At 41.4% G+C, this 24,569-nt stretch overlaps 1 protein-coding gene across 1 annotated transcript in view; it reads left to right on the plus strand.

The window, feature by feature from the left end:
- Nucleotides 1-2,545: 2,545 nt before the first annotated feature.
- The window catches only part of atxn10 (ataxin 10), a 209,004-nt gene continuing 186,980 nt past the window's right edge, over nt 2,546-24,569 (plus strand). Inside the window, exons 1-2 of the mRNA XM_060839545.1 lie at nt 2,546-2,715; nt 9,082-9,279. Of these exons, the coding sequence (XP_060695528.1) occupies nt 2,546-2,715; nt 9,082-9,279 (368 nt within the window). The remainder of the gene's footprint in view (nt 2,716-9,081; nt 9,280-24,569) is intronic.

The raw sequence follows: 24,569 nt of genomic DNA on the forward strand, positions 1-24,569 counted from the left end.
TATCCCCAGCTATATAAATAGAGATGTCCTCCTATCTACCCCAGACCATGATACTATCATTGAACACTAGGCTGACTTTCAACAGCAATTTCTGTTTTTGTTTCTGATTTTCAGTAGCCATACTTCTTTGGTTTTGTTTGATCCAGTAAGGAAGGGAATGTGCTGATTGCTTTGTCCTCAAATTGCCATGGTATACTAAGCGGCAAAGGTTGGAGAGGTTGTGCATCATGCAGCAGACCACAACAAATCAGAACAAATATTTTGGTGAATATTGCAAAGATCCTCAAGAATGATCCAGGTAGTGGGAAAAATTCCTTAAATATCCAATGGTCTATGCCATGACATTTGATATTGTACCATTACTTTTGTTATCATGTTGCCCATGTGTACATGGGTTGGGCACCAAAGTAATTAGCCAGGGGTTAGCAAGGAGCCCATGTCACCCATTGCCACTTTCTGGTTGTCCAAAGTGGCTCAAAAGCACCAATGGACTGTTTCAGAATCATCACTGCTGCCAGAATACTGGATGTTGACATTTGTGATTTCCTTCCTCTGGTCATACACCATTAGACAATGAGCAAATGGAATCCCTTCTGTACTTCAATTTCATTTGCAATCCTTGCAAAGTGAAGGGTGTGCACTCAGTGACACATGATATCATGTCAGCAGTGCTGGCAACCGTAGTCTGCCTGCTTCTTCAGCAAGAGACTTAAATGTATTTTGCATACATAGTGCAGTGATTTCCCCCCCCCCCCCCCCCCCGCCACACACACAATAAATACAGGAATGTCAAACATAGGAGGTGTTTGTAAATACCATCTGTCCCAAGAAATAACAAGTAATGTTTAAATTGTCATTGGCAATTTCATCCTTATTCTGCTGCGAGGTTACAAAAAGTGGCAATTTCAGTGATGAAGCCACACAATGTACTGCTTCTCACTAAGATTGAGATTGAAAGAATTGCTTCCAGAAGACCTTGTGGCAATTTAGCCTTCTGGTGAGAGTCTTTTTCTTCCCCTCCTCCTCTCTCTTTAAAGAGCTTATCCAGATCTGCTGTCAAGTTGCAACCCAAGAGGGAAGTAAGCAGTCAGATCAGAATTCTTGAAATCAGGACCAATTCCTCAAGCTCGTGTTAAAACCAGCTCTTAAACCATTAGTAACTTCAAAGCAGTAAAACCCACACTTCAACTTATGGGTGGCACAGGTGTTAGCACTGCTATCTCACAGTACCTGAGACCTGGGTTCAATTCCTGACTCAGGCGACTGACTATGTGGAGTTTGCATGTTCTCCCCATGTCTGCGTGGGTTTCCTCCGGGTGCTCCGGTTTCCTCCCACAGTCCAAAGATGTGCGGGTTAGGTGAATTGGCTATGCTAAATTGCCCGTAGTATTAAGTAAGGGGTAAATGTAGGGGTATGGGTGGGTTGTGCTTTGGTGGGTCAGTGTGGACTTGTTGGGCTGAAGGGCCTGTTTCCACACTGTAAGTAATCTAATCTTAAAAAAAAACTCACAAAGGTCAGTAAAAATTAATCTGAAAGTCATGAATGATTCTTTTAGTTTGTGTGTGTGCTGGGAAGAGATATATTTTCCTGAACAACCTGTTCAGATATGTTATTACACATCTCTGGTCAGGTGCAACTTGAACCCAGGCCACCTGCCTCAGATGTTCGTGTTGCACTATCGCAGTGCAACACTAACCCTTTGTTGGGGAGGCACTGCTAATGCATGATATTCAGCTAGGTGGGGTTAAGACTAAATATTCGCCTAAGCATTCAAGTTGACTGCTTGGGGCGGGGGGGGGGGGGTCTGGTGGTAAAGACCTGGGTTCAAGTCCTACCTATTCTGGAGGTTGTCATTGTAACATAACTGAACAGGTTAATTAAAAGTAAGTACAGTCTGGGGATAGGGGTGGATATTATATTGCCAGCATCAAGTGAACATTATGACGTGACTGCTACCTCAACCTTCCGACTCTTATATGCTGTACTCTCGGTGGCAAAACAGCAACTCGATAGCAAGTAAGGCCTGTATTAACTCCTCGAGTAAAAAATGAGGTCTGCAGATGCTGGAGATCAGAGCTGAAAATGTGTTGCTGGTCAAAGCACAGCAGGCCAGGCAGCATCTCAGGAATAGAGAATTCGACGTTTCGAGCATAAGCCCTTCATCAGGAAAGGCTGATGAAGGGCTTATGCTCGAAACGTCGAATTCTCTATTCCTGAGATGCTGCCTGTCCTGCTGTGCTTTGACCAGCAACACATTTTCAGCCCTGTATTAACTCCACTGCGCCACACATTACCTGTACTCCACAACCACCTAATGAAGGAGCAGCGCTCAGAAAGCTAGTACTTCCAAATAAAGTGTGTGATTTTTTTTTAACTTTCCACACATTACCCGTTTGGTTAGGGGCTACCTTTCCTCTCACCAGAATAAGCGGAAACATCTAATTGGGCGGTCACTTAATTGTTCATCGAGCCCCTGGTCACACTCACTCCCGGTACTGCCGCTTCTCGTGTCCCAGCGCTCGGGGGCGCGCACGCTCCTGCGTCATGACGTCAGCCGCTGCCATGGTCAAGATGGCGGTGAGCTGTGAATGTGTTCCTGAATTAACCGCCCGCCTCAAGGAATTAACCCGAGACTGTCGAAAGGAAGAGTTGGTGCTGGTTTCCATGACACCGATCCAGAGTTTGACCATCGCGTTCAAAGAACAGCGTAGTAGGTGCGTCAGTTAGTGTTTGAACTGCATTTGTGCTTCGGCTTCAATTAAAATGCAGCCGTCTGACTCTCATGGGTGCCTTCAGTGAGGCTTTTGGTTTAAATTAATTAAACTTTTACCGATGCGTTTACCCAGAAAATTTTATCTTTCGGTGGAATGTCGTCATCTGTGAATATGTTCACCACCCTCCTGCTCATGTCTTATATTACACGTTCAGTTTTCATAGAAAGTCTTCGGGAAAAATTGTCTGAATGGCATCATTCGCGCTGAAATTGTATCACACAAGTCGCCTCACTGCCACAGAAGATCTCCTTACCACTCACCCCTCTCCCACGGAGTTCCCAGTTCAAATCCTATTCCAGAGCTTGCGTGTAGAAGTCAAAGTTGACACATCAGTGCAATTTCTACTGTATTGCACTTTTGGAGATGCCAACTTTTGGATGAGACGTCAAACTGAACGCCTATCTGCCTATTTTGGTGCATTTAAAATGTCCCGTGGCATTATTTTGAGGATGAACTGCGGAGTTATTCCCAGTTTCCTGATTAATGTTTATCCGTATTCCCCACTACAAATCACAGATTATTTGGTCATTATCATTTTGCTGTTTGAGTCATAAACGTGATGAAATACAGTGGTGTATTTTTGGTGTGGATACAACTGCAACAGAAACAGTTATTTGAAGATTGTGACTCTTGAAGTTGAGTCACCTTTCATTCTCCTTCCTCAACGTTTATTCACATTTAGGTTTCTAATATAAACCTTTACTTTGCCATCAGTTTTGTTGGAAAGACAATGTACCAAACAGAATTGTTGGAAAATGAAGTTTAATAAGATTTCCATTCTTATGTTAATTCTCTGATAAAATTGAATTTTTATTTGATTTCAGGATTACAAATGTTACAGAGTCTACATGCACGTAGATATATGTAGTGACTTTATCAAAGTAAAAGGCCCCAAGTTGCTTCAGAGATTTTATCATCAAATAAAATCTGATGTGTTAAATTATATTAGGATATGTGAGTAAACACTTATTCAAAAGGTAAATTTTAAGAAGAGACATGTAGAGAGGTGGAGGGAATTCCTGAGAGTAGGTCTTAGGGACCTGAAATCACAACCTGAATGATGTAGTTAAGAAGATTTGAAGGAAGGTTATAAAGAAGACGTGATGAGATTTTGGATGGAGTTTTAAACAGAATGCAAATCTTAAAAGTGATGTGGCCAAATTATGAGATACTTGTATTTGCCTAACACTTACATTATGTACAATTAGGCATAATTATTCCCTTTTTTAACAGCACTGTGAGCAATACCTACACCAAATGGACTGCAGTATTTTAAGAGGACAACTAATTACCACCTTCTCAAAGGAATTACAAATGGGCAATAACTGCTAGTCCAAGCAGTGACGTCCAAATTCCTTGATTCAAATAAATTCCTAAGAGCTTGCTGTACTTGTATAACTTTGTCTTATATAAGTGTAGAGCTGAAAATGTGTTGCTGGAAAAGCGCAGCAGGTCTGGCAGCATCCAAGGAATAGGAAATTCGACGTTTCGGGCATAAGCCCTTCATCAGGAATGAGGAAAGGGCTTATGCCCGAAACGTCGAATTTCCTATTCCTTGGACATTTTTAGCTCTGATACTCCAGCATCTGCAGACCTCACTTTCTCCTCCTTATATAAGTGTACCCAAGTCTCTGATTTCAACTTCTACAAGTATCACAGCGCTTTTAGAAAGCATCAGCTTTTTGACCAAAGTGAATAAATACATACTTCTTCATGATATGGTCCATCTGCTGTCTTGCTCTAAACTTACTTAATCTGTTTACTTCTCTTCTTCAGCCACTTTGAGTCTTCTGTACGGTGTACCTTTTTACCCAGCTTTGTATTGTCCTCAACGCTACTCTCTCTCTCCACCTAAATCATTAATAAAGATATATTTCAAATGGTAAAAGAATAGAAGAGAATCAATCTACTCATTCGATTCGTTTGCATTCATGTGCTTGTTTTGGAAGTGCTACAAAAGAGGTGCTTTTTCTCTGTTCGGTATTTAGTATTTGTTTCCTGGAAATCCTGTTTTTGCTTTTTCCCATTCTTTCCCAATTGGCTCAAAGTTACATTAGAAATGAATCAACACGAGTAATAATGAATGTATCAACCTGACATGATGTAAGTAGGTAGAAAATAAATAGAAAATAAAAGGTCCATGTATTGACTGAATGAGTCAGGAATGCATACAGATTTAGAAAAAATCAATTCAATTTATTTTTAGAAAAATACATGTCCTATAATCCATAGCTATTTTCTGATATCACAATTTAATGTTTCATAGTTTAATAAAATGTACACGTTTAATTGTATTCTGCATTACCCTAATCGAGTTTTACTTCATTAAAGCTTATATCAAGGCCTAACCTGTAACAAACTTTTGTTTTGGATATTTTCCTCAAAACAAGTGAAAGGAATTGCTGACCACATGCGTAATCTAAGCAGGTGTAGTATTTTTAGAATTTTTCCAGAATTCATTTATGGGCATTTCTGACTTAGTGTTTCCTTCATTATGTAAGAAATTGAATGTATTTTCTTTTCCCCAAAAATATTCAAATAAGTTGGAATTTGAATTCTCAAACTTTATCAGGGGTAAGGTTCACAATTAAAGTTTTGCTACAGGTAAACTACATTTATAATGAACATGTCTGGTAAGTATGTCCTTCCAGTCTCAGAAGTTGTTTTCATTTACTATACTGTATGCTTATTTTCTGTAATTTGCCAATTCACATCATATCCCTGCACTGGGGCATTGAGAATGTGTTTGCAGCCTATTCTCTAATGGCTATCTCATTGGTCATTGCCACAAAATGCAGTCTCTCATTCGTTGATGCTGATTGAAGAGTTTCCTTGTGATCATCAAATAAAGCCATGGGATTTATTATGTCCGTGTAAAGAGAGGCTTCTTTTGTCCTTTTGTTAAGTCCTTGCATTAAATTGACTTCCAATCTTTTCTTCAGCCAAGTTATCTGAATTTTAGCCTGTGATGTCAGTGTATTATCTCGATTTCAATGGAAAGTTCCTTGTTGAGTCTTAAGCCTAACTCAGATTCAAGAACACTTTTCCTTTAGATGGTGTGTCCACAGTTTTTCTCTTATTTCAATAGCTCTGAATGGGTCATATATAGTGCAAGTAGTCTGTTTCGTCTTTCTGAAGGTGTCAAATCATGAATGTGAAGCTGTTGTAATTCAAATTTTTAGATATTTTGCTGCCTTAAAATGTACACTTAATTTTCAAACATCAATTCTAGTTCTAATTTCGTTCTTGTGTCCTGTTTAATTGATACATGTAAGCTATTTCAATTTTTAAAGCAAAAAGACACATTTTTTAAACTTTTGCTTTGAATGCAACAAAAAGTTGGCATAGGAATAGTTCAGTATGGATCTTTGCTTAATGATTAATGAGACTTAATGCTTTGATTAATGGTATTTTCTCGAAATTGTAGCTGTGTTCTCACATTTAGCCATATTAATTAAATAAACTAAAATATATTGTAAAAGCAAGGTATATATTTTAAACACACATTTAAAATAATGTCAGTAAGTTTGTTTCAATGGATGCTGTTGATTGTGTCAGATTTCCAGCAGTAAGTTTTGTAGTTGAACTCATTCCCTTCCATTTATTTATTTTTGCTGAGAAATCAAAACTGATAAAGATACCTTCCTTCAACTAATGTTACTCAAGCATGCAATGAAGTTCTATATTTTATAACTTGATTTATTTAATTTAACTGTGTGGGGCACTCCTAAAATGAGAATTGGAATTAAGATAGTGTTCATCTAAATTTCAGGCTTTCCAATTTGATAAAATGAAAATGTATTTTGCTATAACTTTAAGATCTTGACTCCCAAATCAACCTAAAATTTCCACATTTGTGTACAAACATTTTAAATGCTTACTTTATTGTGACCTGAATTAATTTAACTTGTTTAAAAAGCTGTAGGTAGAATGGCAGCTATTTCGAGTTGAGAGGGTGGTGTCTCTGCAAAATAGAAAGCATTTTCAAGGAAAAGTTCAAAGATAGGATGCAACTCACTTGAAAAGATTTATATGCTAATATCTTCTATGTCTTTGGAAACTAAAATATGTATGTAGATTGACACTTTATTGAGCATATACATTATATAAGAAATCATTGGTTATGGTTGAAGGTTTTCTTTGATATTCTGAGAAATATAGATTTTATTTCACTGCTTAATGTTCAATATGGAATTCATTGATTTTCCTTCAGGCTCAAGCTGAATAATAGTTAATTTATTTTTTTCACAGCATGTGAGTATTGTATTTATTGCTCATCTTAAGTTGCTTGTGAAATGCTGGTAGTGAACTGTCATTAGTAAGACGTTCAAACTTAATTTTAGCAAGGCTAAATCTAATTTTGCTATTTACACCAATGGAAAAAAAAATCTCAAAAGTCTCAACTTACTTTCCTTACCCACCTTTGTGCCCTCAGCAAATTTAGCAATCATTCCTTCGGTTGCTTCACCTAAGTCATTTATATTAATTGAATCTCTGGCACTATGGTATACCACTGTCACGTCTTGCCAATTAGAAAAAGATTCTTTATACTTTGCTCACCAATCTTCTACCTGTGCAATATGTTAGTCTCTAACACCATATGTTCTTATTTTCTAAAATAACCTTTATGATGCATTTCTCTAATGTCTTCTGGAAATCTAAGCACGCTACATCCACAGGTTCCTGTTATTCAGAGAATGCATTACTTCTTCAAAAACTTTGATAAGTTGGCTAGATATAATTTCCCTTTCACTAAACAATGTTGATGCTGCCTGGTTACCTTCATCTTCTCCAAGTGCTCGGAGATAACATTTTCATTAATAGCTTCTAACATCTTCCCTATGACAGATGGTAAGGTAGCTGGCCTTCAGTTTTCTTCTTTGTCTCTTTTCCTTTTGAAATAAAGAAGTCACACTTGCTATTTTCCAATCAAATTGAACCTTCTTTGAATCTTGGGACTTTTGGAAAATAAAACCAATATATCAACCATCTCACCAACCATTTCTTTTAAGAATCTAGGATGAATAATTGTCAGTTCAGAGCTCCAACTGTTAGCTTAGTACCATTTCCCTAGTAATTTTAATTTTCTTGCATTCCCCTCTTCCATTTACAGCTATTTCTGGGATGTTATTTGTATGCTGTACAATGAAGACCAATGTAAATGAAGTATCTGTTTGATTCATTCACCATCTCCTTATTTCTATATTAATTCCACAGTTCTGACTATTAGGTGTCTATTAAAAACTTTGTTTTTAGCTAGCATTTCTTGTACTCCAATGTCATCGTCTTGACTAATCATTGTTAGTCATTCTTTTCTGTTTTTGTATTCTGTGCAACCTCCTGACCTGCCATCCATATTTGTGCACTTGGAGCTTTTCTTTAAGTTTGACACCATCATAACTATTTTTCAGTTAATTATGAATGGTAGGCCCTCTCCTTGGAATTTTTCTTCTTGATTGGAAAACCTCTATACTGTGTATTCTGAAATATCCCCATAAATGTCTGCTAAGGCTCCTCTATTGATGTATCCTTTAACAAAATTTACATTCACTTTCTCTAGCTCTGTTTTTACAACCTGACAGTTGCCTTTATTTAAAGTTAAGATTGAAAAATACTTGTATTTTAATGTAAAATTGAATAATATTATGATAACTCTTGCATAGAAGTACCTTCATTGTGAGGTAATTATTCTCATTGCACAGTACCAGGTCTGGTTGGCAGTAGAATGTGCTGTCTAAGAAATTGGACCAAAAACATTCTATGATCTCCTCACGTAGTTAACTTTTATTCATCTGATCTTTTTCAGTCTACATGTAGATTCAAGATCCCCATGATTATCCGACAAATTCCTCCTGTAACTGTACGCACAAGTGATTTATTGCCTTTATTGTTTTTCATCTTTATCCAAATTATTGTTCTGATGAAAGGCCATCAATCTGAAATATTAACTTTTTATCAGCTTGGATGGCACCTCACCTTCCACTTCTACTTTTGCACTTTCCTGTGTTATTGTGTGCCATGAATTACTGTATGGTTACAATAATCCCAGACACTGTTGTGGTGTCCTTGTACAAGAACTGAGGTGGACCTTTACATAATCTATTTGTTCAGACAGGAGTGATCTGAGCAACTAGGGTCACTCCACATGTCTAGAAGATTTGTTTGTTGAACGTGTGGAGGACAGACACTTTGAGATGCATTGGAACTGCAATGTGATTGTCGAGAGCAATTTTAGTTCACTATAATTCAGTTATTTGCCTGAACATAGAATGTGTATGACATACAGATTTTTTTTTTCTCCAACAGGAAGGAGGCAACACAACCTTTATTTGAAACTTTCGTAAAAATCCTCACGGCACAGTTGACTGAGATAGAATTATTCACTGACAATCCTGACAGTAACAGGAACAGACAACTTGAAGCTTGTTTGCTGCTCATTGCTGAGTGCTTCCGATGTCTTAGAAATGCTTGCATACAATGTGTAAAGAACCAGTCTCATGGAAGGTAATTAAAGCTAATGTTCTTTTTGTGATAGAATGTGATGTGCAATTTGTACAGTTGTGTGTGTTGCATTGGGAGTTGTTTGCAGTTTTAGATCAGAGCTCCTGATCTCACTTGCACTGTTGTGGGATAATACATAACAGAGACAGAAGTTTTCTCATAGAATAGATGAGACTTGCTGAGAACATTCACCTACTCTGCTTTCAGGTGAGACCCAGGAATAGCGCTGATTCCAGTGCACGGAGCATAAAAACAAAGAAATGGAACTAAAAATACTATAGAGAAAAACTGTACCATTGGGTTGAGGAATGAAAAGCAATTGTTCTCTCAATATTCCAAATTAAATTGAAGTTTTGTTTTAAGAGCTTATGCACATTATCATGAGCAATACTTAAATGAATTTGTTAAATGTTCTCACTATGCACTGATAAACATACAAACTAGGAGCAGAATTAGGCTACTCAGCCCCTCAAGCTTGCTCCACTCTTGAGCATATTCTTACTTTCTCCCCAGTGCCTTTGTTTCTTGAATGTATTCAGCAGCTTGGTCTACCTAGCTTACTGTGGTAGAGAATTCCACTTTTCACTGCCCTTTGTGAAAAAATATTTTCCTTGTCTCCATCCTACCCTGTATCACAAGTCTGTCCCCCCGATTCTAGACTCCCCAACTAGGCACAGCGTCCAGCCTGTTAAAAAGTTTTTTGTGTGTTGCACTAGCTCTGTGGCAAATGTATCCTTTCTTAGGTAGGAATAATAAAACTGCATGCAGTACTCTAGATATGGTCTCATCAAGGCCCTGTATAAATGCAGCAAGACATCCCTGTTTCTGAACTTAAATCTTCTTGCAATGAAAGCCAGTTTACCAGTTGTCTTCCTGACTGCTTGTTTCACTTTCATGGATTGGTGTGTAAGGACACGCAGATTCCTTCATACATTCTTGTTTTCAAATATAACACAATTTAAATAACATGCTTTGTTCCTGTTTTGCACACTCACGTATATATCCATTTGTACTGCATCTTTCGACTCACTCAACTTGTCTAAATCATCTTAAAGCCGCCTCAACGCAGCTGTCAATCCAATCCAGTTTTGTGTCAACAGCAAACGTTAAAATGTGGCATTTAAATTATTATCCAAATCACTTATATAATCATGAATATGTGGGCCCAAAAACTGATCCTTGAGGTCATTGTCTGTCATTCAGAAAAGGACCTATTTATTTCCACCCTCTACTTAGAACATAGAACAGTACAGCACAGGAACAGGCCCTTCGTCCCACAATGTGGTGCCGAACATGATGCAAAATTAAACCAATTCCTTCTGCTTGCTGTTGGTCCATATCCTATCCCTCTATTCCTTACATATTCATGTGGTTTTCTAAATGTCCTTTCAGCACCCTTAAAATATGTCATTGTACAGCACAGAAACAGATCCTTAGTCCAACTCATCCATACTGACCAGATATCTTCACCTAATCTAGTCCCATTTGCCAGCACTTGGCCAATATCACTCTAAAACCTTTCTTTTCATATACCCATCCAGATGCCTTTTAAATGTTGTAATTATACCAAGCCTCCACCACTTCCTCTAGCAGCTCGTTCCATATACGTACCACCTTCTGCATGAGAAAGTTACCCATTAGGTCCCTTTTAAATCTTTTCCCTCTCGCCCTTACACTATGCCTTCCAGTTCTGGACGACTCCACCCCAGGGAAAAGATCTTGTCTATTTGCCCTATCCATGCCCTCATAATTTTATAAAACTCGATATGGTCACCTCTCAGTCTCCGACACTGTAGGGAAAACGGCCCCAGTCTTTTCAGGTTCTTGCTCTAACTCAAATCCTCCAACCCTGGCAACGTCCTTGTAAATCTTTTCTGAACCCTTTCAAACTTCACAACATCCTTCCAATAGGAGGGAGACCTGAACTGCACACAATATTCCAACAGTGGCCTAACCAATGTCCTGTACAGTTGCAACATGACCTCTCAACTTCTATACTCAACCCCAATTAAACTCCATCTGCTATTTCTCAGCCCATATCTGCAACTGATCTTTATCTTGCTATATTCTGTGATAACTTTCTATACTATCCACAATTCCACCAATCTTTGTCATCTGTAAACTTACTAACCCATCCATCTACATTTTCATCCAAGTCATATATTGGGATGCTTGCAGAACACCACTAGTGAAGGACCTCCAGCCAGAAAAACACTCATCACTACCCTCTGCCTTCTATGGGCAAGGCAATTCTGTGAATCCAAGAGGCCAAGTCACCATGGATGCAATGTATCTTAAGCTTCTGAATGAGCCTAACATGAGGAACCTTGTTGAAAGCCTTAGTAAAATCCACGTAGGCAACAACCATTACTCTACCCTTATCTTTGTCACCTCCTTGAAAAATTCACTCAAGACATGACCTGCCCCACACAAAGCCATGCTGACTTTCCCTAATTAGATCATGTTTTTCTAAATGCATGTAAATCCTATCCCTAAGAATTCTTTCCAATTGCTTCCTAACCACTGATGCAAGACTCACTGGACTATAGTTTCCTGGATCAGTGGTGCTGGAAGAGCACAGCAGTTCAGGCAGCATCCAACGAGCAGCGAAATCGACGTTTCGGGCAAAAGCCCTTTCCTGGGCTATCCCTGTTTCCCTTCTCGAACAGAGGTACAACATTAGCTACTTGCCAGTCCCCAAGGACCTCTCCAGTATCTAGTGAGGATGCAAAGATCTTAGTCAAGACCTTAGCAATCTCCTGTCTTGCCTCTCTCAACAACCTGGGGTAGATACCATCGGGCCTTGGGGTCTTATTCACTTAATGCTCTTTGAGACTCAAAACCACTTCCTTCTTGATCTCAAAATGCTTTAGCGTATTTGCATGCTCCACACTAATCTCACTATCCTCCATATCATTCTTCTGGGTGATTACTGATGACAAGTACTCACTTAGGATCTCACCCACATCCTCCTGACTCCAAGCACAAGTTCCTTCCTTTATGCTTGAGTGGTCCAGTCTTCTCCCTATTTTTTAGTTTGTTTTTAATGTATGTGTAGAATACCTTGGAATTCTCTTCAACCCTTGCCAAGGTAATGTCATTGCCACTTCTTGCTTTTTCTAATTCCCAGCTTGAGTTCTTTCCCTGTTTTGTTTATATTCCTCACATGCCCTGTCTGATTTCAGCTTAATAAACCTTAGATGTGCTTTCTTTCCTTTTGGGAGTCCGAGCACAACAGGTCAGGCAGCATCTGAAGAGCAGGAGAATTGACGTTTTGATCATAAGCTCTTCATCAGGAATGAGGCTTGTGGGTTGGGCTGAGAGATAAATGGGAGGGGGGGGGCTGTTGGGGGGAGGTAGCTTGGAAAGCAATAGGTGGATGGAGGTGAGGGAGAAGGTGGTAGGTCAGAGGGTGCAATGATGGATGGGTCCGGTGGACGGTGCCGAGTTGGAGGCTTGGGACTGGGATAATGTGGAGGAGAGGGGAAATGAGGAAGCTGTTGAAATCCACATTTATTCGATGTGGTTGCAGGGTTCCAAGGCCGAATATGAGGCGTTCCTCCTCTAGGCGTTGGGTGGTAATGGTTTGGTGATGGAGGCGGCCCAGCACCTGCAGGTCCTTGACAGAGTGGGAAGGGGAGTTGAAGTATTCAGCCACAGTGTGGTGGGGTTGGTGGGTGTGGGTACCCAAAGATGTTATCTGAAATGTTCTGCAAGAAAACATCCTATCTCCCTGATGTAGAGGTGACCACACCAGGTGCAACAGATGCAGTAGATAACATTGGTAGAGGTACATGTGAATTTCTCACGAATGCGAAGGATCTCTTGGGGCCTTGGATGGAGGTGAGGGGAGTGGCATGGGTGCAGGTTATGCACTTCCTGTGGTGGCAGGGGAAGATGCTAGGAGTGAGGTATGGGCTGGTGGTAGGTGTGGACCTGACAAGGGAGTTGTGAAGGATTTTTGGAACACTGATAGGGATGGGGATGGAAATATATCTCTGGAGGTGGGGTCTGTTTGGAAATCGCGGAAGTGGCGGAGGATGATGCATTGCATGCAGAGGTTGGTGGGGTGGAAGGTGAGGACCGGGGGGGGGTTCTGTCCTTTGTTGCATTGGGAGGGATGGGGTTCAAGGGTGGTGGTATGCGAAGTGGAGGAGATACGCTGGAGAGCGTATGGGAAGGGAAGTTAGGATCATGGAAGAAGGAGGCCATCTGGAACTTTGGGGTTGGACTGAAGGGTCTGTTTCCATGCTGTACATCTCTATGACTCTATGGTCACCCTGGGAACAGATGCAGCAGAGGCGGAGCAATTGGGAATTGGCATTTTTACAGGAGGTAGGGTGGGAGAAAGTGTAGTCTATGTAGCTGTGGGAGTCGGGCTTGTAGTATGTCTGTGATTAGTTAGTCATCAGAGACGATGATGGAGAGGTCTGGGAAGGGGAGAGAGGTTGCCGAGATGGTCCAAGTGAATTTAAGATCTGGGTGGAAGGCGTTGGTAAAATTAATGAACTGTTCACCCTCATAGGAGCATGAGGTGGTGCCGATAAAGTCATTAATGTAGCGGAGGAACAGATGGGTGGTGTTGCTGGTGTAACTGTGGAAGATGGACTGTTCCACATATTCGACAAACAGGCAGGCATAGCTGGGTCCTGTGGCTACCCATTTGGTGTGGAGGATTGGAAGGAGAAGTTGTTGAGGGTGAGGGCCAGTTCAGTCAGGTGGATGAGGATGTCAGTGGAAGGGTAATGGTTGGGATGGCGAGAAGAGAAGAAACAGAGGGCTTGGAGACCTTTGTCGTGGTGGATTGATGTGTATAGGGACTAGATATCCAGGATGAAGATGAGGCGTTGGGGGCTGGGGAACCAAAAATCTTGTAGGAGGTGAAGGGCATGGGTGGTGTCATGAACGTAGGTGGGGAGTTCCTGGACTAAGGGGGACAGGACAGTATCTAGGTAGGAAGAGATGAATTCAGTGGGACAGGCACAGGCTGAGACAAAGGATTGAGAGGTTTGTGAATCTTAGGAAGGAGGTAGAATCAGGCAGTGGGGCGTTCATGGACAATGAGGTTGCAGGCTGTGGATGGGAGATCCCCAGAGGTGATGAGGTTGTGGATGATCTGGGAGATGATGTTTTGGAGATGGGAGGTAAGGTTGTGATCAAAGGGGCAGTAGGAGGAGGTGTCTGCGAGTTGGCGCCTGGCTTCAGTGTTTAGAGGTCAGTGCGCCACACTACTATTGCTCCCCACTCTTGTCTGCAGGTTTGATGGTGAGGTTGATGTTGGAAAGGAGAGAGAGGAGGGCTGCATGTTGTGAGGACAAGAGGTTGGAGTGGGTGAGGCGATTGGACAGGTTGAGGCAGTCGATGTCACAACAGCAGTTTGAAATGAAGGGGTCAAGGGCGGGTAACAGGCCAGCATGAGGTTTCCAGGTGGATGGGGTGTGTTGGATGCAGGGTGTTTTGGTTAAAAATGGAGGCAGCGGACGAAACGTTCAAGGTTGTAGCTTGTGTCAAACTCATTAATCTGGGACTGTAGAGGGATAAAAGGTGAGCCTTTACTGAGGACTAAATGTTCATCCTCTGTGAGGGGGAGGTCTGGGGGAATGGTGAAGTCACGTCAGGGATGGGAGCTAGGACCTAGAATGGGGCTGGAGTTTGAGGTGGGGGTTGGGAGGGGTTGGTGGAGACAGTTACTTGTGTGTGTGGTTATAGGAGCTGTAGTGACATCATGGAAGTGGTGCTCATAACGGGGGCGGAAGTAGTGCTTATGGCTGTGTTAATGGAGATGGACGTGGTGTCATGGGCGGCAAGGGCAACGTTACTATTGGGTACTCGGCTGCAGACATCACTGGCGGCAGAAGTGACATCAATGATAGAGCCTTCCATCAGGGTGGAAGTGACTGCTGCGGCGGCAACTACGGGGGTAGAAGTGATGTTCAAGGTAGCTATCGTGTATGTGCTAATGAATCTAGCGGTGCTGGTGGATCCTGCTGCGGTAGTCTTCTCTGCAGTTGCGGAGGTGGTTGGGTGTATGGCGATCTCGGAGGTGTGGTCGGCAGTGCTGCGGGCCGTGCAGCAGCGTGGGGGTGGAAATGACATCATCGATTGCCCCGACAGTCATGGAAGGAGCGACCGCATGGTTAATAGCCTCGGGGTTATTTGAAAGGCCAGGACAAGGTTCTGGAAGGTTCGAGGACACCCGTGTATGGAGGGAAGTACATGAAAATTTGTTTAGCTTATGTTTTTTTTTATGTCCAATGCAGTAGAGAAATACCATTTGTTGACCGTATGAATCCTTCTGAGGATGTAGAAATACAGAGGTCCGCTGCAGGTCTGGCAAAGTGTGGCTCCGAGCTGAGGCAGGACTGACTGCAGGTAGAATAGATGGCAGCACATGGCTGATAGCATGGAGCGAAGGATCTGGAAAGAGAATCGTTATTGAAGGTTTCGGATTTGTAGTGTGTACTGGTTATCCTGTTCAGGTCTAAACTGGGTTGATCTGAATGTGTTCCGGAGTCCATGTGGGATCAGATGGTTCCCTGGGCAGGAATTGAGGAAGGAGATGTGGCTGTGGTAGCGAGTTTGCTTGAGGATGTGGCTGAAGAGCTTCAGGGCAGAGGAGAGGACTTGGGGAGTTCAGTGAGACAGGGTCTCACTGAGATCTTTGTAGAGGGTGAAGGAGAATTTCTTCAAGGTAAGCATCCTTGGAAGAGGCTTCGCAATAAGGTTGAAATCAGCTAGGAGAAATTGAGGACTTTCTTTTTTTCTTCTCTAAATTCACAAACTCCTTCGTTATCCTTACTTTGCCGTCCTTGTCCTTCCTCCTTATTGGAACATGCTGAACCTGAACTCTGATCAGCAGTTCTTTAAACTCCCACATCTCAGGTGTGGATTTGCCTGAAAACCATTCCTCCCAATTAACGCTTCCTAGCTCCTGCCTAATACTGATGTAACTTGCCCTTCCCCAAGGCAAAAAAATGGTTAAGACTAAAATTGGGCCCTTGAAGACAGAAACAGGGGAATATATTACGGGGAACAAAGAAATGGCAAAAGAATTGAATTGGTACTTCAGATCTGTGTTCACTGGGGAAGACACAAGCAATCTCCCTGAGATAACAGTGTCTGAAAGACCTGAACTTGAGGGAATTTATATTTGCTAGGAATTGGTGTTGGAGCGACTGTTAGGTCTGAAGGTTGATAAGTTCCTGGGGCCTGACGGTCTACATCCCAGGGTACTGAAGGAGGTGGCTGGAGAAATCGTGGATGCGTTGGTGATTATTTTCCAGAGTTCGATAGATTTGGGATCAGTTCTTGCGGACTGGAGGGTGGCTAATGTTGTACCACTTTTTAAGAGAGGTGGGAGAGAGAAAGCAGGAAATTATAGACCAGTTAGTCTGACCTCCGTGGTGGGAAAGATGCTGGAGTCTATTATAAAGGATGAAATTACGACACATCTGGATAGTAGTAACAGGATAGGTCAGAGTCAGCATGGATTTATGAAGAGGAAATCATGCTTGACTAATCTTCTGAATTTTTTTGATGATGTAACTCTGAAGATGGACGAGGGAGATCCAGTAGATGTAGTGTACCTGGACTTTCAGAAAGCTTTTGATAAAGTCCCACATAGGAGGTTAGTGAGCAAACGTAGGGCGCATGGTATTGGGGGCAAAGTACTAACTTGGATTGAAAGTTGGTCGGTTGGCAGGAAACAAAGAGTAGTGATAAACAGCTCCCTTTCAGAATGGCAGGCAGTGACCAGTGGGGTACCGCAGGGATCAGTGCTGGGACCGCAGCTTTTTACAATCTATATTAAAGATATAAAAGATGGTATTAGTAATAACATTAGCAAATTTGCTGATGATACTAAGCTGGGTGGCAGGGTGAAATGTGAGGAGGATGTTAGGAGTGACCTGGACAGGTTAGGTGAGTGGTCAGATGCATGGCAGATGCTGTTTAATGTGGATAAATGTATGGTTATCCACTTTGGTGGCAAGAATAGGAAGGCAGATTATTACCTCAATGGAATCAATTTCGGTAAAGGGGCAGTACAAAGTGATCTGGGTGTTCTTGTACACCAGTCAATGAAGGTAAGCATGCAGGTACAGCAGGTAGTGAAGAAGGTTAATAGCATGCTGGCCTTCATAACAAGAGGGATTGAATATAGAAGCAAAGAGGTCCTTCTGCAGCTGTACAGGGCCCTGGTCTGGTGAGACCACACCTGGAGTATTGTGTGCAGTTCTGGTCTGCAAATTTGAGGAAAGACATTCTGGCAATTGAGGGAGTGCAGCGTAGGTTCACGAGGTCAATTCCTGGAATGGCGGGACTACCTTATTTTGAAAGACGGGAGCGACTGGCTTCTATACCCTTGAGTTTAGAAGACTGAGAAGGGATCTGATTGAGACATATAAGATTATTAAAGGATTGGACACTCTGGAGGCAGGAAACATGTTTCCGCTGATGGGTGAGTGCTGAACCAGAGGACACAGCTTAAAAATACAGGGTAGACCATTTAGGACAGATGAGGAGAAACTTCTTCATCCAGAGAGTGGTGGCTGTGTGGAATGCTCTGCCCAAGAGGGCAGTGAAGGCCCAGTCTCTGGATTCATTTCAGAAAGAGTTAGATAGAGCTCTCAAGGATAGTGGAATCAAGGGTTATGGAGATAAGACAGGAACAGGATACTGATTAAAGATGATCAACCATGATCATATTGAATGGTGGTGCAGGCTCGAAGGGCAGAATGGCCTACGTCTGCACCTATTGTCTATTGTCCCCAATTTAGTACCTACCTGCAAGGTCCTGACTTATCCTTATTCATAGCCATCTTAAAACTTAAGAAATTGTGATCACTTTTTCCAAAATGCTCTCCCACTGAAAGGTCAGTCACTTGGCCAGACTCATTAGCTGACCCAAGGTCCAGTAATGCCCCCTCCTGTAGTTGGACTATCCACATACTGTTTCAAGATGCATTTAAAAAATTTTTCTCCAACTCAGTCTCTTGTTCTAAGGGCGTTCTAGTCAATATTCGGAAAGTTAAAGTCACCCACTGTGACAACCCTGTTGTTAGTACATCCTTCCATAATCTGCCTGCATATTTGTTTCTTAATGTCTCGGTGGCTGTTGGGGATCCTGTAATATAATCCTATAAGAGTGATTGCACCCACTCTACACATACTGCCTCAGTGGACGAGCCCTCCAGTATTCCCTTTGTGGGTGCAGATGTGATATTCTCCCTAAGTAATATTGCAACTCCACAACTCTCAATCTTGTCTAAAACAATGAAACCTCAGAAAGTTCACCCAGTTCTGTCCCTCTCTCAACCAAGTCCCTGTAACGGCCACAGCATCATAGTCCCAGGTACTGATTTAGGCTCTAAGATCATCTGCCTTACCTATAATACTCTTTGCATTGAAGTAAACACACTTCAATCTATTAGTACCATTGTGCTCATTTACCTGTCTCTGCCTGTCCTTTCTTTCTGAATTACTGGTCCTAACATCTACCTTGCCCTCAATCCCACCACTTGCTGCTCTGGTTCCCAGCCCCGCCAGTTTAAACCCTAGTTTAAACCCTTGTGAATAGTAGTAACAAACCTCATAAATCATGAATAACTGGGGCCCCTAGCACTTATCCTTGAGGAACCTAACTAGTCACTGCCTGCCAATTAAGGAAAGGATCCATTCATTTCCACCTTCTACTTCTTGACTGTCAACTAATTCTTGACTCATGCTAACATATTATCCCTTAACACTTGCCCTAAGTTTGCTGACTAACCTCTTGTGACAGATCTTATCTAAATCCATATATGCTGCATCTACTGGTTCTCCCTTACCATAAGACATAGGAGTGGAAGTAAGGCCATTCGGCCCATCGAGTCCACTCCGCCATTCAATCATGGCTGATGGGCATTTCAACTCCACTAACTCGCATTTTCCCCGTAGCCCTTAATTCCTTGAGACATCAAGAATCTATCAATTTCTGCCTTGAAGACATTTAGCGTCCCGGCCTCCACTGCACTCTGCGGCAATGAATTCCACAGGCCCACCACTCTCTGGCTGAAGAAATGTCTCTGCATTTCTGTTCTGAATTGACCCCCTCTAATTTTAAGGCTGTGTCCACGGGTCCTAGTCTCCTCACCTAACTGAAAAAAATTCCTAGCGTCCACCCTTTCCAAGCCATGTATTATCTTGTAAGTTTCTATTAAATCTCCCCTTAATCTTCTAAACTCCAATGAATACAATCCCAGGATCCTCAGCCGTTCCTCATATGTTAGACCAACCATTCCAGGGATCATCCGTGTGAATCTCCGCTGGACACGTTCCAGTGCCAGTATGTCCTTCCTGAGGTGTGGGGACCAAAACTGGACACAGTACTCCAAATGGGGCCTAACCAGAGCTTTATAAAATCTCAGTAGCACAACAGTGCTTTTATATTCCAATCCTCTTGAGATAAGTGACAACATTGCAATCTCACGGACTCAACCTGCATGTTTACCTTTAGAGAATCCTCGACTAGTACTCCCAGATCCCTTTGTACTTTGGCTTTATGAATTTTCTCACCGTTTAGAAAGTAGTCTATGCTTTTATTCTTTTTTCCAAAGTGCAAGACCTCGCATTTGCTCACGTTGAATTCCATCAGCCATTTCCTGGACCACTCTCCCAAACTGTCTAGATCCTTCTGTAGCCTCCCCACTTCCTCAGTACTACCTGCCGGTCCACCTAATTTTGTATCATCTGCAAACTTCGCTAGAATGCCCCCAGTCCCTTCATCCAGATTATTAATATATAATGCGAACAGCTGTGGCCCCAACACCGAACCCTGCGGGACACCGCTTGTCACCGGCTGCCATTCCGAAAAAGAACCTTTTATCCCAACTCTCTGCCTTCTGTCAGACAGCCAATCCTCAATCCATCCTAGTAGCTCACCTCAAACACCATGGGCCCTAGCCTTGCTCAGCAGCCTCCCGTGTGGCACCTTATCAAAGGCCTTTTGGGAGTCTAGATAGACCATGATTAACTAATAGCATTACCTATGCTATTAGTTAATCATCAAAAACTCCAGAAGATTTGTTAGTATGATTTCACAAAAGAATGCTGGTTTTGTTCAGTCCTGTTACAGCTTTCCAAATATTCTGCTTTCATGTCTTTTATATTAGACTATTGTGTTTTCCCCAGTACTGATGTTAGGCTTTCCGGTCTGTAATTCAATCTGTTTCCTTTTTTTTAAAAACAATAGTGGTGTTACCTTTGCCATTCTTCAATCTAAAGGAACTACTCCAGAGTTCATAGAGTTTTGGAAAAAGACTTCTAATGCATCCAATATTTCCATGGCTGCTTCCTTTTGTACTCGGCTAAAGATGCAGAGTGAATGAATGAACTGGATTTGTTGACAAACTGGGTGTCCAGAGAGTGAAAATCATAGTATGATGCTAATATCGCACAGCCATCCCAAAGTGGGGCTTTCGAGCCACACCTGTTCATGCCCAACATAGTGTTGATGATCGTAGTGCACACCATCTTCTTACAAGATTGAGGATTGCCATCTGTATTGGTGCTTGTGCAGTGAAGTCTAATGTGATATATACGTGACATTTTCAGGAGATAAGTACCTGATTGGTAATTATCTATACTTTAATATCAAATTGGTTGTCAATTACATCATTTAGGAATTAGTTTGGTTAGAACTTCTATCTTTGCCCTTGGGAGAGAGAGCAAGGAAATCCCAATCGAGCACAGATCAACAGTGCCATTTTTGCACCTTTATCAGTATGAAGTGAGATTTGAAAAGGAGGTGCAAATGCCAAAAGAGATGGTGTACGGAATGGAAGAATAAACTTGATCTGTACACAAGCTGTCTGTTTACAGAATGTAAACCCTAGTTATAAAAAGAACCAATGCTGGAGGAATTTTTTGCTCTTGGATACAATTTTATTTAATTAAATATCACAGCTGCCTTTCAAATAAAGAACATTGTTACCAAATGGAATGTCTTCATTCCTACATTTCTGTCTCAACCCCGTTTGGAGGTAGTGATTAGTTCCATCTGCGTGTATCTAATTTTATTCATGTTGCTTGATTGGGTGTGTCATGTTGGGACAGTCTGGTTTTGATTGCCTTGTATAGAAGATTTGCATTGCCTATGAATGAGAATGATCCATTCAGACTGACTAAAAATGTTTAGTATTAGATTAAAAGAAGAGACTTCTAGTCATAGAATCATACAACATGGAAACGTAACGTGTCCCTTGATCCAACCAGTCCATGCCGACCATAATCCCAAATCAAATTAGTCCCACCTGCCTGCACTTGATTCATATACCTGGAAACATTTCTTATTCATGTACTGAACTTAATGTCTTGTAAACATTGTAACTGTACCTGCATCCACCACTTCCTCTGGAAATCAGTTCTGCACACAAAGTATTCTGTGTAAAATGAGAATGCCTGCATGTCTTTTATAAATCTTTCTCCTCTTATCTTAGAAAATGCCTCCTAGAGTCTTTAAATCCCCACCCTAGGAAGAAGACACCTGCCTTTCATGTTCTTGATATCCCTCATGATTTTGTGCACCTCTATAAGGTCTTCTCCCAATTTCTCAAACTCGATTGAAAAAGATCCCAGCCTATCCAGCCTCTCCTTATAACTCAAACCCTCCATTCCTGGCAATATCCTGGTAAATCTTTTCTGAACCCTCTCCAACTTACATGATCAAGGAGGCTAATAAACCTGGCTTTTGGGAACGTTCTGGAAGTCAACAAAGGATGATCAAAAAATTGATTTGAAGGTTAATAAAATGACATTATACTAACAAAACAACGTTGAAAAGTGTAAGAGCTTTATAAGTATGTCAAATGAAATAGAACAGTAAATGAAAATAAGTGGGTTGTCCAGAAGTTGAGACTGGAACAACTATAATGGTGAATAATTAAATGGAGATGTTGAAGAACATACAGGAAAGCATATTGAATGATGTGGAAAAGCAATATAATGAGAATAAGGAATTTATAGTAGTTATTATTTGTAAAGAAAATATATTGGAGAAGTTACAGCTTGTTTTGCCATAACGCAACAGTTGTGTTCCTCTGCACCCTTCAAGCTCTGTGAGCTAACTTACATACTTATTACCAACTTGAGCTACAAATCTTCTAAAACATCGCTAGCATTAAATAAAATCCAAAAATCCACTATTATTCTATGCCTACATTGCTAATTACATCCTCAAAAATGTCTATAAAAGCACATCAACTGCTGAGTTTTTTTTGTACATTAGATTCTCTGTTTTGTGCCAGGTACCTAAACGATGGATTCCAGCATTTTCCCGATGGAAAATGTCAGGTGTACAGCCCTGCAAGTTCCCAATTTTCTCTCTTTCTCATTTGTTGGAGATCAAGTTTAAATTGCTTAAATTTGAAAGAAGAACCATGTATTAAGAAGCAGCATCTACTGGAATTTCAAGGAGGAATGCTAGGAAATGGTAAAATTACATTAAGTAATCAAAGAAAATTAAAGTTATCCTAACTTTTAACAGTAAGTGTATTTATTTTAATGGTAACAACTAGTTTTCAGAGTTACAGAATAGCAAGTCAGCTGGGACAATTGGAGCATACTTTCTGTAATGTGTGTGAAATCATGGACACACTGACATCACAGAAAAAACACATCTGCAGAAAGTGTTACCAGCTACGTGTGCTTAAGCTCTGGGTTTTGAAACTGTAACTGGAGTCATTGTTGTGCATCCAAGAGGCAGAGGACTATGTGGATAGCACCTATAGAGAATATACACTTTAAATTAGAAATGTCCACAGCGGAGGGAATGAGTGATTGCAAGGCAAATGAAAAAAGCTGCGCAGATAGACTGCGGGAACTCCTGCACTACCATGCCTGTCAATTGATATTTCATTTTGTAAACTAGTGATGGTGATGGTTCCTCAGGGGGGTGGAGAAGGATAAAGCTTGTAAGGTCAACAGCGATAGAGGATTCAAGGAATCCGATAACATTTCTGCACCATGGAACCTGACTCTAAGATGGTCTGTTGTCTCCCCAGTCAAGAATATTGGAGAGCAGTCACAGGACACCTTTCTCTGGGAAAGGATTAGCCAGAGGTTGTGGTCCACATTGGTATTAATGAGGTCTTGAAAGAAGAGTTCAAGGAATTAGAAAGGAAATCTAAAAGTAGGGCCCAAATGCAGTGATTTCATGCTACCCTTGGTGCCGTGTACTAGTGAGTACAAGAACAGAAGGATTGAACATCAATTGAACAAATGAAAGGAGAACATTAGATTTCTGAGGCATTGGAAACAACCTGAAGCAGGTGGCACCTGTGCAAACTGCATAGGTTATTTAATAAAAGGTTTGGGTTAATTTTCTCACAGGAAAATTTGCTTGTGTTGTTGCAGTTAGTTTAAACTATCTTGCCATAGGCGATGGGAACCTGAGAGGTAGCCCATATTGGAACAGAGTTAAGCTGGTGACAAGAAGTAGAAAAGCTGTAAGGAAGATTTTCAGACAGGAGAATTAAAGCCAAGTGTTGAAGTATACTTCAAATGCAGAATGATATCAAAAAAACAATGTTGCCATTTAGTCAGAAATACAGGTATAGCATGGAAACAGATCATTTAGTCCAACTCCTCCATGGTGTTCGGACATGTTAAATACATCTGGTTCCATTTGTCAACATTTGGCCCATATCCCTCTAAACCTTTCCTTTTCATATACGCTTCCAGATGCCTTTTAAGTGTTGTAATTGTACTGGCCTCCACCATTTCCTCTGACAGTTCATTCTACACATCACCCTTTGCGTGAAAGGGTTGCTCTTTAGGTCCCTTTTTAAATCTTTCTCCTCTCACCTTAAACCTATGCCCTCTAGTTTTGGACTCCCCGACCCCAGGATAAAGATCTTGTCTATTTACCCTATCCATGCCCCTCATGATTTTATACACCCCTTTCAGGTCATCCCTCAGCCTCTGATGCTCCAGGAAAAATAGCCCCTCCTATTCAGCCTCTGCCTGTAGCTCAAACTCTTCAACCAGAGCAACATCCTTGTAAATATGTTCTGAACCTTTTCAAGTTTTATGGCATTCTTCCTATAGCAGGGAGACTAGAACTGAGTACAATATTCCAACAGTGGCCTAACCAATGTCCTGTACAGCCGCAACATGACCTCCCAACTCCTAAACTCAATGCACTGACCAATAAGGGCAAAATTACAAAACTGCTATCCTATCTACCTATGCCTCCACTGTCTAGGTAACTGTGAACCTGCACTCCAAGGTCTCATTGCTCAGCAACACTCTTCAGG

This window comes from Hemiscyllium ocellatum, chromosome 19 (genome assembly GCF_020745735.1).
Source record: "Hemiscyllium ocellatum isolate sHemOce1 chromosome 19, sHemOce1.pat.X.cur, whole genome shotgun sequence".
Lineage (NCBI taxonomy): Eukaryota > Metazoa > Chordata > Chondrichthyes > Orectolobiformes > Hemiscylliidae > Hemiscyllium > Hemiscyllium ocellatum.